Genomic DNA, 13615 nt, shown 5'->3' with positions numbered 1-13615 from the left:
AAAACCAGTTACTGAAATGGAAGCAAACAACAAAAGGCTTATCTGAGCTTGGAACCAAACATGACACTGAGGATGCGAGGTTCTGCTACCGGGAAACGGATAAAGATGACTCTGAGAAGCATGGAAGAGAATCCCCTCCAAGTTCCTGTTATTTTGTTTCAGTCAAGGTAAATTTCTGCCCATTCAGTCCTGGATTTTAAACTGTCTGAGAGTGAAGAGATAGGGGTAGTGGAGGGGTAATCCTGTTGAGTAATATCATCTGAAAGTGTGTCATTAAGGGGGAAAAAAACAGGTGAGATGTAGAAAGGTTGAAGGATAAATTTTTCAACAACACCAGAAGTAGGTGTAGGGAGATAAGCCATTGCAGTGATTCTCTGGCTGTGAATGAATGCAATCAGGCAAATGCTGTCTCATGCAGATGAAAAATGATGACAAGGACTTTGTGGCTAATAACGTTAGAGACAGGGCCCAATTAGTGAAGCTTGAGAGAAAAGGTCACAATTGTATTTGACATCATTGGTGACTTAACAATTCACTGTTCTGTGTGGCAGCAGCCAAAATCTGATAAAAATCCCTTCAAACCAGGTGTTCCAGGTAAGATGCGGGTCACTATGAACCATTTAAAGACAATGGAAGGGAGGGAGGGAACGTCGACTCAGACCACGAGAGGCCTGCGTCGGGCATTTTCATGCCTTACAAGGTGCAGATCAGAAGTCTCTGTGGGTTGCCACTCCTCACACAGACACTAGAGCAATGTGTGATTAAGTGCCTTGCTCAAGGGCACAAACATGCTGCCACAGCTGAGGCTCGAACTAGCAACCTTGAGGTAACTAGACAAACACCTTAACCACTTGGCCACGTGCCCAACACTGGAAGATGAAACAGTAATGAACTCAAAGCAGGCAGTAGTAGCAAATTGAGTTTGCTAAAATCTTGGATAAGTAATTCACTGCAGATGTGCATGAAGGCAGTAAAGATGTGGGCTGTTTTTGTGTTATAGAAATCAAAATCAATAGTTTCAAATTTTATAGCTTTTTTCACGTAGGGTTCAAAACACCCCACTGCCCTATGTAGCTAAATATTCATGGAGTACAGTCATAACTGCTAATTATAAATCGTGCCATCAAGTGGGATTATCGGCCTCAGAGATGGTGACTGAGAGATATATATTGAACACAGGGGACACGACTGAGAAGCTCCCCAAGTCTTTGTACTGGTAACTCAGGATCTCTGTTAAACTTGTCATTCGAAAGACAATGCCAGCACCAGTATAATGCTCCATCAGTTCTGCACTGGAGTTCGTGCTTCAGGCTCTCAAGTGTAGTCTGAGCCGAAACTGACTTGGAAATGAGATTGTAACCTACCGAATCCTAAATAAAGGAGGATTTTAAATGAATTACAACCAGCTGAAATGTTCACCGGAGAACATGAGAGAGAGGAATAATGGGACACACCTGAGAATATTTTTGAGGGGGTGAGTGCAACCCAATAGCCTGGATTTCAAGTGACAAGAGTGTATTGTGAGGAACATTGAGTGCAGGTAATAAACTTCACTGTGGAGTATATGATGAGGGAGATCTACAGACAGACATATGGGGAGGGGGGTGGGGGCGGGGGGATAACAACCAAGGCACACAAACAGAGCCCACAACCACTCTCACCCACCTTCACATACACACAGAGCTCACAACCACTCTCACCCCTACACACACACCCACACCCCATCACCACTCTCATCCCTTCACACACACACAGAGCTCACAACCACTCTCACCCACCTTCACACACACACCCACACCCCATCACCACTCTCATCCCTTCACACACACACAGAGCTCACAACCACTCTCACCCACCTTCACACACACACACACACACACACACACAGAGCCCATCACCACTCTCACCCCTACACACACAGAGAGCCCATCACCACTCTCACCCCACCCTCGCAGACGGACAGGCATGGTGGAGACACACACTTAACACACAGGTTGACAAGTGGATAGACAGACGCCTTCGAGACAGTGGGACAGATGGACAGGTGCTCCACTGCCCGAGGCATTCCCCAACACACTGCAAGACAGACTGGTGCCCCCTCAGGATACAGGTGGGGGTGTGAGTGGGGAGGAGACCCCCCCACTCCACACACTGGAACTGATCCTTGGGCAGATGGGGCAGAGGGTGCAATAAAAATTCCAAAAGAGATAATCCTGTCCGTAGACAATCCCGAAAGTCACAAACACCCCTCCTTCACAGCAACGCCTGCACTGGATGTGCCCCCACAGACAGTGGGATATACCTACCTGGGCAGCCCCGGCGGTCCAGGTGGAATCCGTGCCGGCCGGGAGGGAATCTGGGGCGGGGCCCCAAAGGCATCGTTTGTGGGAGCGGGCCTCGATGGAATGGGAGGGGCTCCGAAAGCCTGCACCGGGGTCAGGATCAGCGGGGGTCCCGGGGTTGGTCCTCGTACCCCAGGCGGTCTGCTGGGTGGTCCCGCTGCAGGGTGCGGTCGGCGCTGAAGCTTCGGGCTGCCGGACAAACCGAGACCAGTGTCGTCATCCCAACACTGCAAATGGCTTCAACCCCAAGCACACCCTCCCGAGACATCCCCAACACAACAGACTGCTGGTGGGTTACCAGCCCAAACCCCTCCCACAACTAATCAACCACACTCCATTACCCGTGTCACAGCCAAGCACACCCTCCCTACCACAGGCAACATCTCATATCCCTCCTGCATCGATATACTATCTCCACCTCCCACATCAACATGGCACTTTCCACCTCCCTGCCAATTCAATGAAACCCCCTCTTCCCCATTACCCACCCATGGGGACACACAGTCACCCTGCATCAACACCCCCGCCTAATCGGGATGGGGAGTAAACAGGTCAGCAGACTGGGGGATCCAGCTGCCCCAAGTGGCCCAGAGCAACGTGGGACCCACACCAGGCCCGACGCTGCTCCTGGCTTTGCCTACCTGTGCCCCGCTGACGGAGTGGACAGCCAGGAGTCATCGACCGGTGGGGGCAGCGGCGCACTGATGGTGCTGGTACTGATGTCCCCGATGATGTGGAGCGCTTCCTTGATAGCGTGATACATCCGCAGCATCTCATCACGTCTCTGTGCCTGTTCAGCCGATTCTTCCATTAAGCTGTTTTGGTCCGTGGAGGAGTACAGGAAGGCCAGCAGCTCCGAGTGGATGAAGTCCTTGGTCTGTCGTAAGAACGAACACGTTCACACACATTTCTCGGTGCCCTGCCCTCACAGGGGGGATTTGGATGTCCCTTCCCAACAGTCCTCCCACCCAGTGACGACCAAGGCAAAAATACTGTTACAAGGACCCCAACTTGATATTAACTACAAGCTCCACCCTCACCTCTCCTCCTCCAAAGGGCACTTTACATCTTCTCTCCTAACCCCCCATCTGCACCTTCTATTCTCTTCCCCATCAATCACACACCTGCTCACGTGTGCTCTAACCACTGGAAGCGTACACAAGCCCCATTCCTACCGCACACATTATCTACTCTCGCACACACAGTCCACTGCCCCAGCTTGCACCCAAACACACCCCCTCTCACACACTCCAGCTGGATTGGACGCCACGGTAGCCTAACAGTTAGAGCTTCACTATTCCAGCTCAGGCCGTTCCAGAGTTCAATTCCAGCGCTGTTCTGTAAGGAGTCTGGCTGTCTGTCTTCCCCACGTGATGGGTGGGCTTTTCCCAGGTGCCCCGGTTTCTCCCCGCAGCCCAAAGACGTTCTGGGAAGGTTAATTAGTCCTGTGATTAGGTTAGGGTTAATCAGGGTTGTGGGTCGCTGGGGCAGCGTGGCTCGATGGGTTTATTCCATGCTGTATCGCCAAATGAATAAAATCCTGTCCCCATGATTGATCATAACCAAATTACATTGTTGATCATGAGGTGCATGATGGTCTTTGGCATCAGATCCCTGATTGACTTATTGACAATGCCCATATAGGAATCCACCAGGTTGCGAATCGTCTCCACTTGTCGTTCCAGCTGAGGGTCCATCGAAAACGTGTCTGAAGTGCTTCCGCTCTCCTCGTCTTCTGCCTGTGGAACATTACCAGCAGTTAATGTGTCCACTCCCCATTTCACAGAAACGTTTCCTGTCCCTAGCGCTCCAGAACCCACTTTTCCATAGTACGCCCCTGCCCCCTCCTCAGCTCCAAAAGCCACTGAAACCCCTATTGTCAACTCTCAAAACATGTCCTTTTTCATTACTACCATCAGGGAGGAGGTACAGGAGCCTGACACGCACTCAATGTGTTAGGAACAGCTTCTTCCCCTCTACCTTCAGATTTCTGAATGGTCCATGAACACTAACCTCACTCTGTATATATATAATTCTTATTGTAATTTTCAGTATATTTTATGTATTGCACTGTACTGCTGCAACAAAACAAATTTCACGACACAAGTCAGTGGTAATAAACCTGATTTTGATTCCATACTTCTATACGAGAACATAACTCCCCTAGTTAAAGACATATCCCACCCTTCCCAATACCTCACACCCCATACCTCAACACGCTCATCAAAATCCCTCATCTTCCAGCCAAGGGATGCTGGATACGAGTTGTAGTGGATACACTGCTCCCCACTGTGTATGGTACAATTGAACAATTAACTGACCCAAGCCACTGAACTGAAATCTCAGTGGTGGTGGTGATCAGAGCAATGCCAATCATTATATGAAATACTGGTCCCCTCCAACACTTCCATGAGCCTTTCTGCCATTAAATCACCATTCATCTACCTCAGACCTCCAGCCTTTGACATCGATTACTGATAAAGATCTACTGATCCTGGTCATGAAAATTAACTCTAGTTTCCCGTAACCACATTATTTTGGAGGAGGGAGTTTTGGACTGCCTTTGTTTTTAGTTTCCTTTACTGAGTGGATAGGGTCACGTCAGAACACATGGAAAAAGCAATATTTTTACAAGGCAGCAATCTGAGCTGCCTAGTGTGGAGAACAGTCCATAAGACATAGGAACAGAGTCAGGCCATTCGGCCCATTATCTTCTCATCTCTCTCAACCTCATTCTCCTCCCTTCTCCCTGAAACCTTTGACTGTACCATGCACCACGCTGAACCTTACATTCTCCCTCTCTGGATAAACCCCAGCTCTCAGGAAAGAAGCCTTCCAACTGTCCACATCCTCCTGGGACTCGCAGGCCAGCTCTATCTGCCGGTAGTCTTTATAAACGTTTCTGGAGAAGAGAAAAGATTGTCAATCCTCAGCGCCTGCCACCAATCACTGTGCAATTCCCAACGCTGAGCCACCAGGAAGCAGAGCATTAGGCCACGAGAGCGACAGTTTCCTGTCATATTTTCATACTGTTTCAAGTCTGATTTTCATTTCCAAACATCTCAGCTCCAGATCAGCACTGCATTCCCTGCGTCAGTCAGAGACCAAGATGAAAACGGGTAGTTGATAGTCAAGACTCTGTACACTTATGACTGTGTGGCTAAGCACAGCTCCAATCCCATATTCGAGTTGCTGACGATACCACTGTCATTAGCCAAATCAGCACGTAGGAGGGAGACTGAAAACCTGGGCAAGTGGTGTCACAGCAACAATCTCTTACTCAAGGTCTGCAAGACCAAGAAGCTGGTGATTGACTTCAGGAGGAGGAAACCAGAAGTTCATGAGCCAGTCCTCATCGGAAGATCAGAGAGGAGAGGGTCAGCAACTTCAAATTCCTCGGTGCTATTATTTCAGAGGACCTGCCCTGGACTCAGCACGCAAATATAATTACAAAGAAAGCATGGTTGCACCTCTACTCCCTCGGGAGTTTGTGAAGATTTGGCATGACATCTACGACTTCGAAAAACTTCTATAGATGTGTGGTGGAGAGTATATCGACTGGATGCATCACAGACTGGTATGGAAACGCCAATGCCCTTAAACAAAATATCTTACAAAAAGTAGTGGATGCGTCCCAGTACATCACAGGTAAAGTGTTCCCCATCACTGACCATATTTACACAAAGCGTTGTTGCAGGAAAACAGCATCCATCATCAGGGAACCCCCACCACCCAGGACAGCTCTCTCCTCGCTCCTGCCATTAGGAAGAAGGTTCAAGAGCCTCAGGACTCTCACCACCAGGTTCAGGAATACTTATTACCCCTCAGTCATCAGGCTCTTGAACCAAAAGCATAACTTCACTCGCCCTATCACTGAGATGTTCCCACAGCCAATGACCCACTTTCAAAGATCATTCCTCTCATGTTCTTGATACTTCTTGCTTAATTATTATTATCTCCCTTTGTATTTGCATAGTTTGCTGCCTTTTGCACATTGTCTGAACATCCAATTTGCTGCGGTCTTTCATCGATGCTATTATGGTTATTCTAATATGGATTTATTGAGTATGCCCACAAGAAAATGAATCTCAGAATTGTATATGATACTTTGATAATAAATTTACCTCGAACTTTGTCTTCTTCCCATAATCTTTCACACCCTGACCAATCGAGGACCTATCAACCTCTGCCTTAAATACACTCTTCATCGAGACCCTTCAGATTCCCAATAGGGTACAACATTTCACTCCCCCACAGGGCTGCGATGCAAACTGGAGAACCGACCTGTGTTCAGTGTTGAAGAGTGCAAAGATGTGCTTAGTGGACATGAAACCTTTCTCCACATCCTTCAGCTTCAGGTTGTCGAGGGGCAGCATGTACTTCTTCTCTTTCTCCTGTAACATTTATACGATCATTATTAGCAGACCCACAGCCCGTCAGTGTACTCCGCCGTTACCTTGGTGCCTTTGTGCTCGACAGGCAGCTGGTGTCACTGCAGTGTCGCTGAACTGCGTGCTGAGCACTTTTCAGGAGGTGGTCAGTCTGCAGCCAAAGTCCATGCAGGAAAGAGGGACTAGAGACTGCAGGACAGACGAGAGCTTCAAGCAGCCAGTACAAAAATCCCCAGTGCATTTTACTTTCAAATCAGTATTCAGCTGTGCATATGAGGGGAGGGCAATAGTGCTGACTAGACTCACCAGGGGGACCAGCTCCGTTACAGTATAAAGGTGTCAGCTGGAAGGGGTGAAGCAGACAAATATCAAGAAAGGCAGCAAGTAGGAGATAGATTTTTAAAAAAAAAACAAGATCTCAGTTAAATTACTGGGCTATTGCCAGAGTCTGTACCGATGATCCAAAAACTGGAGAACTTACATTTAATAAAGCAGAAAAAAGTGTGTCTTGGGTATCTCTAACTATGAAACCACAGGGTTGCTCCCTAAACTCAGGAAAATGTTGGCATCTATTAACAAGAGCACAGAAGATGGAAAATTATGAAATAACCAACATTGGTAAAATATAAAGATGGGATTTTTTTAAAATGATGAGCGATTTCAAACTTGTTCGGAGTGTCTGTGTAGATATTTGAGTAATTAAAGATAAAAGGTACCTTGACCATTATTGTGAGAGAATTTGAGCAAAAGGATACAGGGAGCTTGCAGCAATTATATAGAACGTGGTGAGACCGCATCATTTGTAGAAGCTGGTCTTCCTACATAATGAAGAATATGTTTGCAATGGAAGTAATGCCGTGAAGATCCACAGACTGATTCCTGGGATAGTAGGCTTGTCATGCAAGAGATTATGCAGATTTGACTGACATCCAGCACAATTTCAGAATGAGAGGTGACCGCATGGAAACATTCAAAACTACATCTCGAAGGCAAGATTTATCAGGGAGAAGTTTCTTCAATGCAATTGCATAGCACTTAAGGAAAAGCATCGCTGCTGTTGGGAAGGATAAGTGCAAAGTTAAAAAGGATGTAAGTGATTAGAAAGTTGAGAAAGCAAATAAAACGAATGCTGAAGAAATGCAGAGGTTCAGCAGCACTTAATGCAAGGAGGTGTGGATTAAAGCTCCCAAGTCAAAGACAAATAGCAGTGTGCCATCAATGATATTAAATTGAGATAGAGGTTTAAACAAAAAGGGCTTCACAATTTGATTGAAGCATGGTTGATAAGCTAGAAAATTCAAATGAGGTCATCTGGGTCGTTGAACAAAGGAATAAGATCATAAAAATAGCTCCCAGAGGGGAGCAAATAGACAAAGTTCTGATAAGCACATGCAAATAAGTCACAGTGGAGATTTCAATTATCGTCTCATGAAATATCGTAGATACTGTAAATGATTTAGAAGTAGAATTCTTATAGTTCATTCAAGGTAACTTTAATCAACAAAAGAAGGGCATTTGTTTTAGGAAATACTAGGCAGATGGGAGAGCATCAGCAGGAATGCATTTTAATAGTACTAGCTAATAACCATTGAGTTTAGCAAAGTTACAGAAAAGGAGCAGGAGTAAAGATTTTAAAATTGGGACTAGTCAATCCTTTCTTGTGAATTCTAGAAGTGGACTGGAAACAGCAATTTTAATATAAATAAATGTCAGAGAAGGGGAAGGCAAAATGATGGTGAGGCATTCAAAAAAGGAAAATGTGTGCAAAAGAAAACATCAAAAAGGGAAATGTTTTAAATACATAGTCGCCTGGAGTATAGAAAGCTCAGGGGTAAAATTAGGAAGTAACTTAGGGAAGTACAGTATTCTTGGGGGGAGGGGGTTTAAAAAGAGACAAATTCAATGAAATCCACTGATACTTTGCAAATTAATTAGGGTGAAGTCTTTAGAGGCCAAAATGTCAACGTGTGTGAGACAGAAAACACAGGGAATGATTAGTGAACATTATTTGCTAAAGGTATGTGGACATTACTGCATCTGTCACAAAAGAAGGATAGGCCATTTAATTATGGAAGTTGTTGGAGGGATTTTTGGGCTTAGCACATTTAGCAGATAACTGAGGCCACCAGTCTTCAGATCTGAACTGTGGATTTGATTTGAATACAGCTCTGAACAATAGGTTCACAGACCAGGCAGGCCAGGAAACAGGCACTTAGCTGACGGTCAGCATACGTGCGAGTCCAACCAACATTCCATTGCATGGATGCCACAGCGGTTAACGCTCGTTTTGGGTGTGATGGTGGGAAGATTGTAAATATGGATTTGTTTGACTTATCCTGATTTTTTTTATATATATCTTTAGCAAATAAAATGTGTGTAGTGCTGGATTTGGGCATAGGCAGACCCTTCCACCGCAAGCATCTCCGTATGGTGCCTGCTGTATCTTGTTCTGTCAAATAAAGAAGCTGCTTCATATCGACCAGTACTTTTTTCTGGTGATTCATTCACGCAACAATAGAGGTGATGTGTGAAATACAGGATATGATGAAAATTAAGGGAGAGAGATATTGCAAATGATTAAATTATGAATATTAACTTAGAACCTTTAAATTGATAGAAGATTTTAAAAGAAGTTGAATATACTTTTACCCAAACAGCGACGAGTGAGGGTCAGGTATGCATAGATAGTGGGGCAGAAACACTCAACACATTGGAAAAGCACTTGATGTCCTGGTCAACAGGAGTGTAACAGAGTGCTGGACAACTTTTCTACAACAGGCAAAGGCAGAATGGGCCAGACGAAAACTTGCAAAAGTTTCAGTGGTTCAAGTAGAATGGAGTAACTCTGCAGTCGCGTCAACCTCCTTTGTCTGGGAGGGGCTGCTTCCAAAAGTGACCAGTGATCCTGTCATTAAATCTGGCATCCTCTGCCAACCCTCCACTGAGAACAATAAATATTATTGTAAATGGCTCACCTCATCATCCTTATACCAGGAGAGTGATTCTGCTGTCAGCACGAACCAGTATTCTTTTGAACCACCCTTCATGAGGCTGATGTTGTTGATAGTGATCCAGCCCCTGCGGATGACCTGGAAACAGCCAGCAGAATTATCAGTATGTGCTGAAAGTACCTCAGGTCTGGGCCCAGCATCCCCTACCTCAAACACGTTCCCCTGGTGCATCCCTGGAATTACACATTTCCATGGACTTCCCAATTTCAGGAATGGCAAATCCCCACAGCCCTACCCCTATTGTGCATACCCTTCCCTCTATCACTTACAAATTACAAACCTGCCTCTGCACCATTGTTTTTTTCTCCCCCCTCACCTCCAGTAACCTCTCCCCTCCCCCAACACTATCCAAGAACAGCCATTTTATCTCCCTATGACTAATTTAGATCATAGAGAGGCACAGGCCCTTCAGCCCATTAAGGCTGTGCTGACCTTCAAGCACCCATTACTAAGTTAGTCCTATCCCAACCTACTTTATTCCCCCCCCCCACATTCCCACTAACTGCCCCCACCCCCATATTCTACCACTCATCTACACAACGGGGGCAATTGACAGTGACCAATTTATTCCAATGCAGGTCAAACAACCTCACCCCAACCCCCAGACCCACGAGTGTAACCCCATGGCACAGGAAATACCTCATCACAATAGGTTTAACATGAGTATGGACTGTGGGGAAGAGATCCAAACAGGTAAACGCAGCTTCAGCCTATGACAACACTCTCAGCGAGTTCACAAGTGGTTAGGAAGCATCAGAACAACACAATTAATCAGGTTTGGATTAAACAGTGCAGGATGGGCGGATTGCCACCACCAGCACTTGCCATAATCACCGCCAGCCAGACGCCAGCTCAGTGCCTGTCAATGTTACGGAGACAAGTTATACAAAACAGATGGGTTAATCCAACGCAAACTTGGGTTAGTCATCTACCTCGGTACAATCAGAGGAGGGCCGGGGCCAATCCGCTCGCAGCAATGACATCACCAGTCCCAAAGCAGATGGAAAGCTTGGACCCTGACCTGTCATCCATTCACCTGGGATCTTGCTTGTCACTTCTTCCCACAGAGTTCCATCCTACTGCCTCCCCCAGCCACAGTTCCTCTTCTCCCTTCCCTCCAGCCCCCCCAGATAACTCCCACTAATCACTCAGTGCTTCCCCACCCCCCCAACCATTGATAGATTTCCTTTCTCACTACTTCACCCCAAATAGTTTAATCAGATGGGAGGGGGTGTGATATTGATGCAGTGAGAAAGAAAGACTAACAACTGGAGGAGGAGGGCCGAGTAATCAGAGAAGGAAGTGAGATCTGGGAAAGCAGAAGTGGTTCTGAAGAATTGTGGGTGGGAATGCAGGAAGGTGGAGGTGCTGTGGGAAGCCACTGTAAGAGGGGGCAAATCCTCAGCGCATGGATGTCAGGTCAGGGGCCAAAATAATGCAAGAGTCCAAACACAGTTGAGAGGGAGGGCAAACAGGATTTGCAGACGGGACGGAAGTGCAGAAAGCTGCCACTCTTTGTACTTTTTTTTGGACTTGCTCCGAGGGCAAGAGTTTTCAGGACTGAATTATGGAATTAATTTAACTGGATCCAGGTTCAGTGATTGACGACCGGTCCAACAGCACTGACATTAAATGTCACATGTCAGAGAGTGGAGCCAGCTAGCGGCATTCCAACTCCAACAAAGAACTGGGCATTGGAAGGACTGTGGTTTCATTAACCTGAGCAGATTCCATGATTCAATGGCTGCTTAGGAGCAAGTTGATGGAGTCCGGGCCCGCCACCCCACCACTGCTGAAGAGAACATGCCAATTTAGCAAAGATACAGCTTTGCATTTTAACTGAAGAAAGAATTTGAGAGCATGGATGATTGGATGATCTGATATCAAGAGCACAGAAAGGAAATCAAAACCCAGAAGACGATCTGTTGATGATAGGGTGTCAGTGGGAAGCATTTTGTGGACAGCCCAAAATCTAAACCCTCCTCTCACCATGAGACAGGTTGGATTCATATCTAAGCTACAGCAACACACAACACAAACGGTACTCACCAAGATCTCACCCTTTAGCAGTGTTACAAGTTTAAGGGAGTTGGAATATCAGAGAGAAAATGCATAAGTGGGGAGGGGTGGAGTGAAAAGGGGGCAAAGAGAAAGTGAAGAGTTGCAGCAGAGGTCAGTAAGGAGAGAAAACAAAAGGACATGCCGTTATTAAACCGTCAAGAGCCCCAAACACCTGAAATATCACTGTTACAACACCAGATCCCTGCGGATAACACCAGGCACGTTCTCCCACTAATGTTACTGGCAATAGAGAAGGTGGGGGAAACAAAGCAAGTGACGGAATAGTCCAGGAGGAAAGGTGGGCAAGGGGAGAAAGGTAACTGAAAAGGGAGGGAGTGCACAGGCAGGGAGGGGAAGGTGTGCTTACAGGCAGGAGAAACAAGTGCTGCGGTTTGATGATCCATCACATTGACGTTACTTCAATTGGGGTGGCCATAGGTGGGGACAAGAGGTACAATGCACAAGGGACAGTGAGGACAGAGGAAGAGAGAGAGCATTACTTTCAGATGTACAAGGGCATTTCTACAGGTCAAAGGCCAGAGATGAATGAGTAGGACTGTAGGGGATGGTGCAACACAATGAACAGGGGAGGTGGGAGGGGCAGCAACCTGTCTCCATATCCGTAGGTGTCGCAGTGAGGCAGACAGGAGGCGTTGCTTCCCCACGGACTGTCCAAGCAGTGCCTTGCACTCCCAACTAGTGCAGGTCCTGAGTGGCCAAGAAACAAGGGGAGACATGTACAACTGGCAGTGACCTGATGTCCCCAATCTCACCCATTCCACAGTGAGCAGCATCTGGTCTGTAAAGCTCAGTTAAAATGATGCAAACTCATTCCAATGGTGAAACACAGGCACTCAAAATCCAGATATTACAGAACCACACATTAGTACACAGTGAAGTCCGTTGCAACGTGCACTTATATTTAGACATGTGGTCTGGTGCTGGGGGCACTTGCTCTTACCTGATTGGGAACCGTCCGTTTCTTTGCTAGCTGACTGCTCCTTTGTTGTGCACTGAAAGAAACAGCTAAATCTGTAAACACATCACACTTTGCATAAATTCATGCACCACTGCTATTCAGACGCCTGGCCTTCCAGTCATCCCCATAATACAAAGAGCCCTGCCTACGTTCACAAGCCTGAACATTGTCATGGGTATAATTAAAAACAAATAAATATTTTCATTTACAGGTGAATCTCCTTCCAAGCCGATTGGACCCCAACCCCTCTTTCCCCATTTTACTACTCCAGGAATGGCCACAATAAGCGAAGTTTGAATAATCTGCTCCTTTTGCCATGTTCTGGATGAGGATTCACAGCCAAGATAGCTCAGCAATGCCCCTACTTCCTCAGGAGACTAAAGAAAATTGGTGCGTCCCTGTCGACCCTCGCCAATTTTTATTCGTGCACTGTAGAAAGCATTCAGGTTAGATGCACACGATTCAAGATTGCTTAATGTCATTTCTGGTACAGTGTAAAGGAGAACAAAGTAATTGTTAGTCTGATCCAATGAAAGCACTAAGATAAAGAACGCAATGATAATAATAAAAACACAGTAATTTAAATTCATACCTGGTGCAAATAGATTGATCATTTGTTCATAAAGAGACCCCAGGCACAGGAGTCTCTCTACATAAGGTGACTGACAGGAAATTACAAAGCAGTGGTGGTTTGGGGTGGGGTAGAGTGCAGACGTTTTGATCAACCCTACCGCTTGACAAAAGTAACTGTTTTTAAGTCTGGTGGTCCTGGTGTGGGTGCTACAAAGCCTCCTCCCTGATGGGAGTGGGACAAACAGTCCATAAGCAAAG

The 13615-nt window shown here is 46.4% G+C and overlaps 1 protein-coding gene across 10 annotated transcripts in view; it reads right to left on the bottom strand.

Annotated features, from left to right (window-relative positions):
* dnm2a (dynamin 2a) overlaps positions 1-13615 on the bottom strand; it is a 48726-nt gene that overhangs the window by 4774 nt on the left and 30337 nt on the right. For 6 of the 10 annotated variants that reach the window (XM_063035773.1, XM_063035774.1, XM_063035766.1 and 3 more), the window contains exons 13-20: positions 12767-12818; positions 11794-11805; positions 9709-9822; positions 6627-6736; positions 5133-5244; positions 3914-4081; positions 2984-3219; positions 2307-2531 (exon numbers count right to left, since the gene is read on the bottom strand). In XM_063035773.1, coding sequence (XP_062891843.1) covers positions 2307-2531; positions 2984-3219; positions 3914-4081; positions 5133-5244; positions 6627-6736; positions 9709-9822; positions 11794-11805; positions 12767-12818 — 1029 coding nt within the window. The remainder of the gene's footprint in view (positions 1-2306; positions 2532-2983; positions 3220-3913; positions 4082-5132; positions 5245-6626; positions 6737-9708; positions 9823-11793; positions 11806-12766; positions 12819-13615) is intronic. The other 4 variants (XM_063035770.1, XM_063035771.1, XM_063035769.1 and 1 more) reach the window with 1 other exon arrangement.

The sequence above is a fragment of the Mobula hypostoma genome, chromosome 29, assembly GCF_963921235.1.
Source record: "Mobula hypostoma chromosome 29, sMobHyp1.1, whole genome shotgun sequence".
NCBI lineage: Eukaryota > Metazoa > Chordata > Chondrichthyes > Myliobatiformes > Myliobatidae > Mobula > Mobula hypostoma.
Note: the sequence above shows the minus strand (reverse complement) of the source record. Positions and strands in the feature narration are given on the sequence as shown.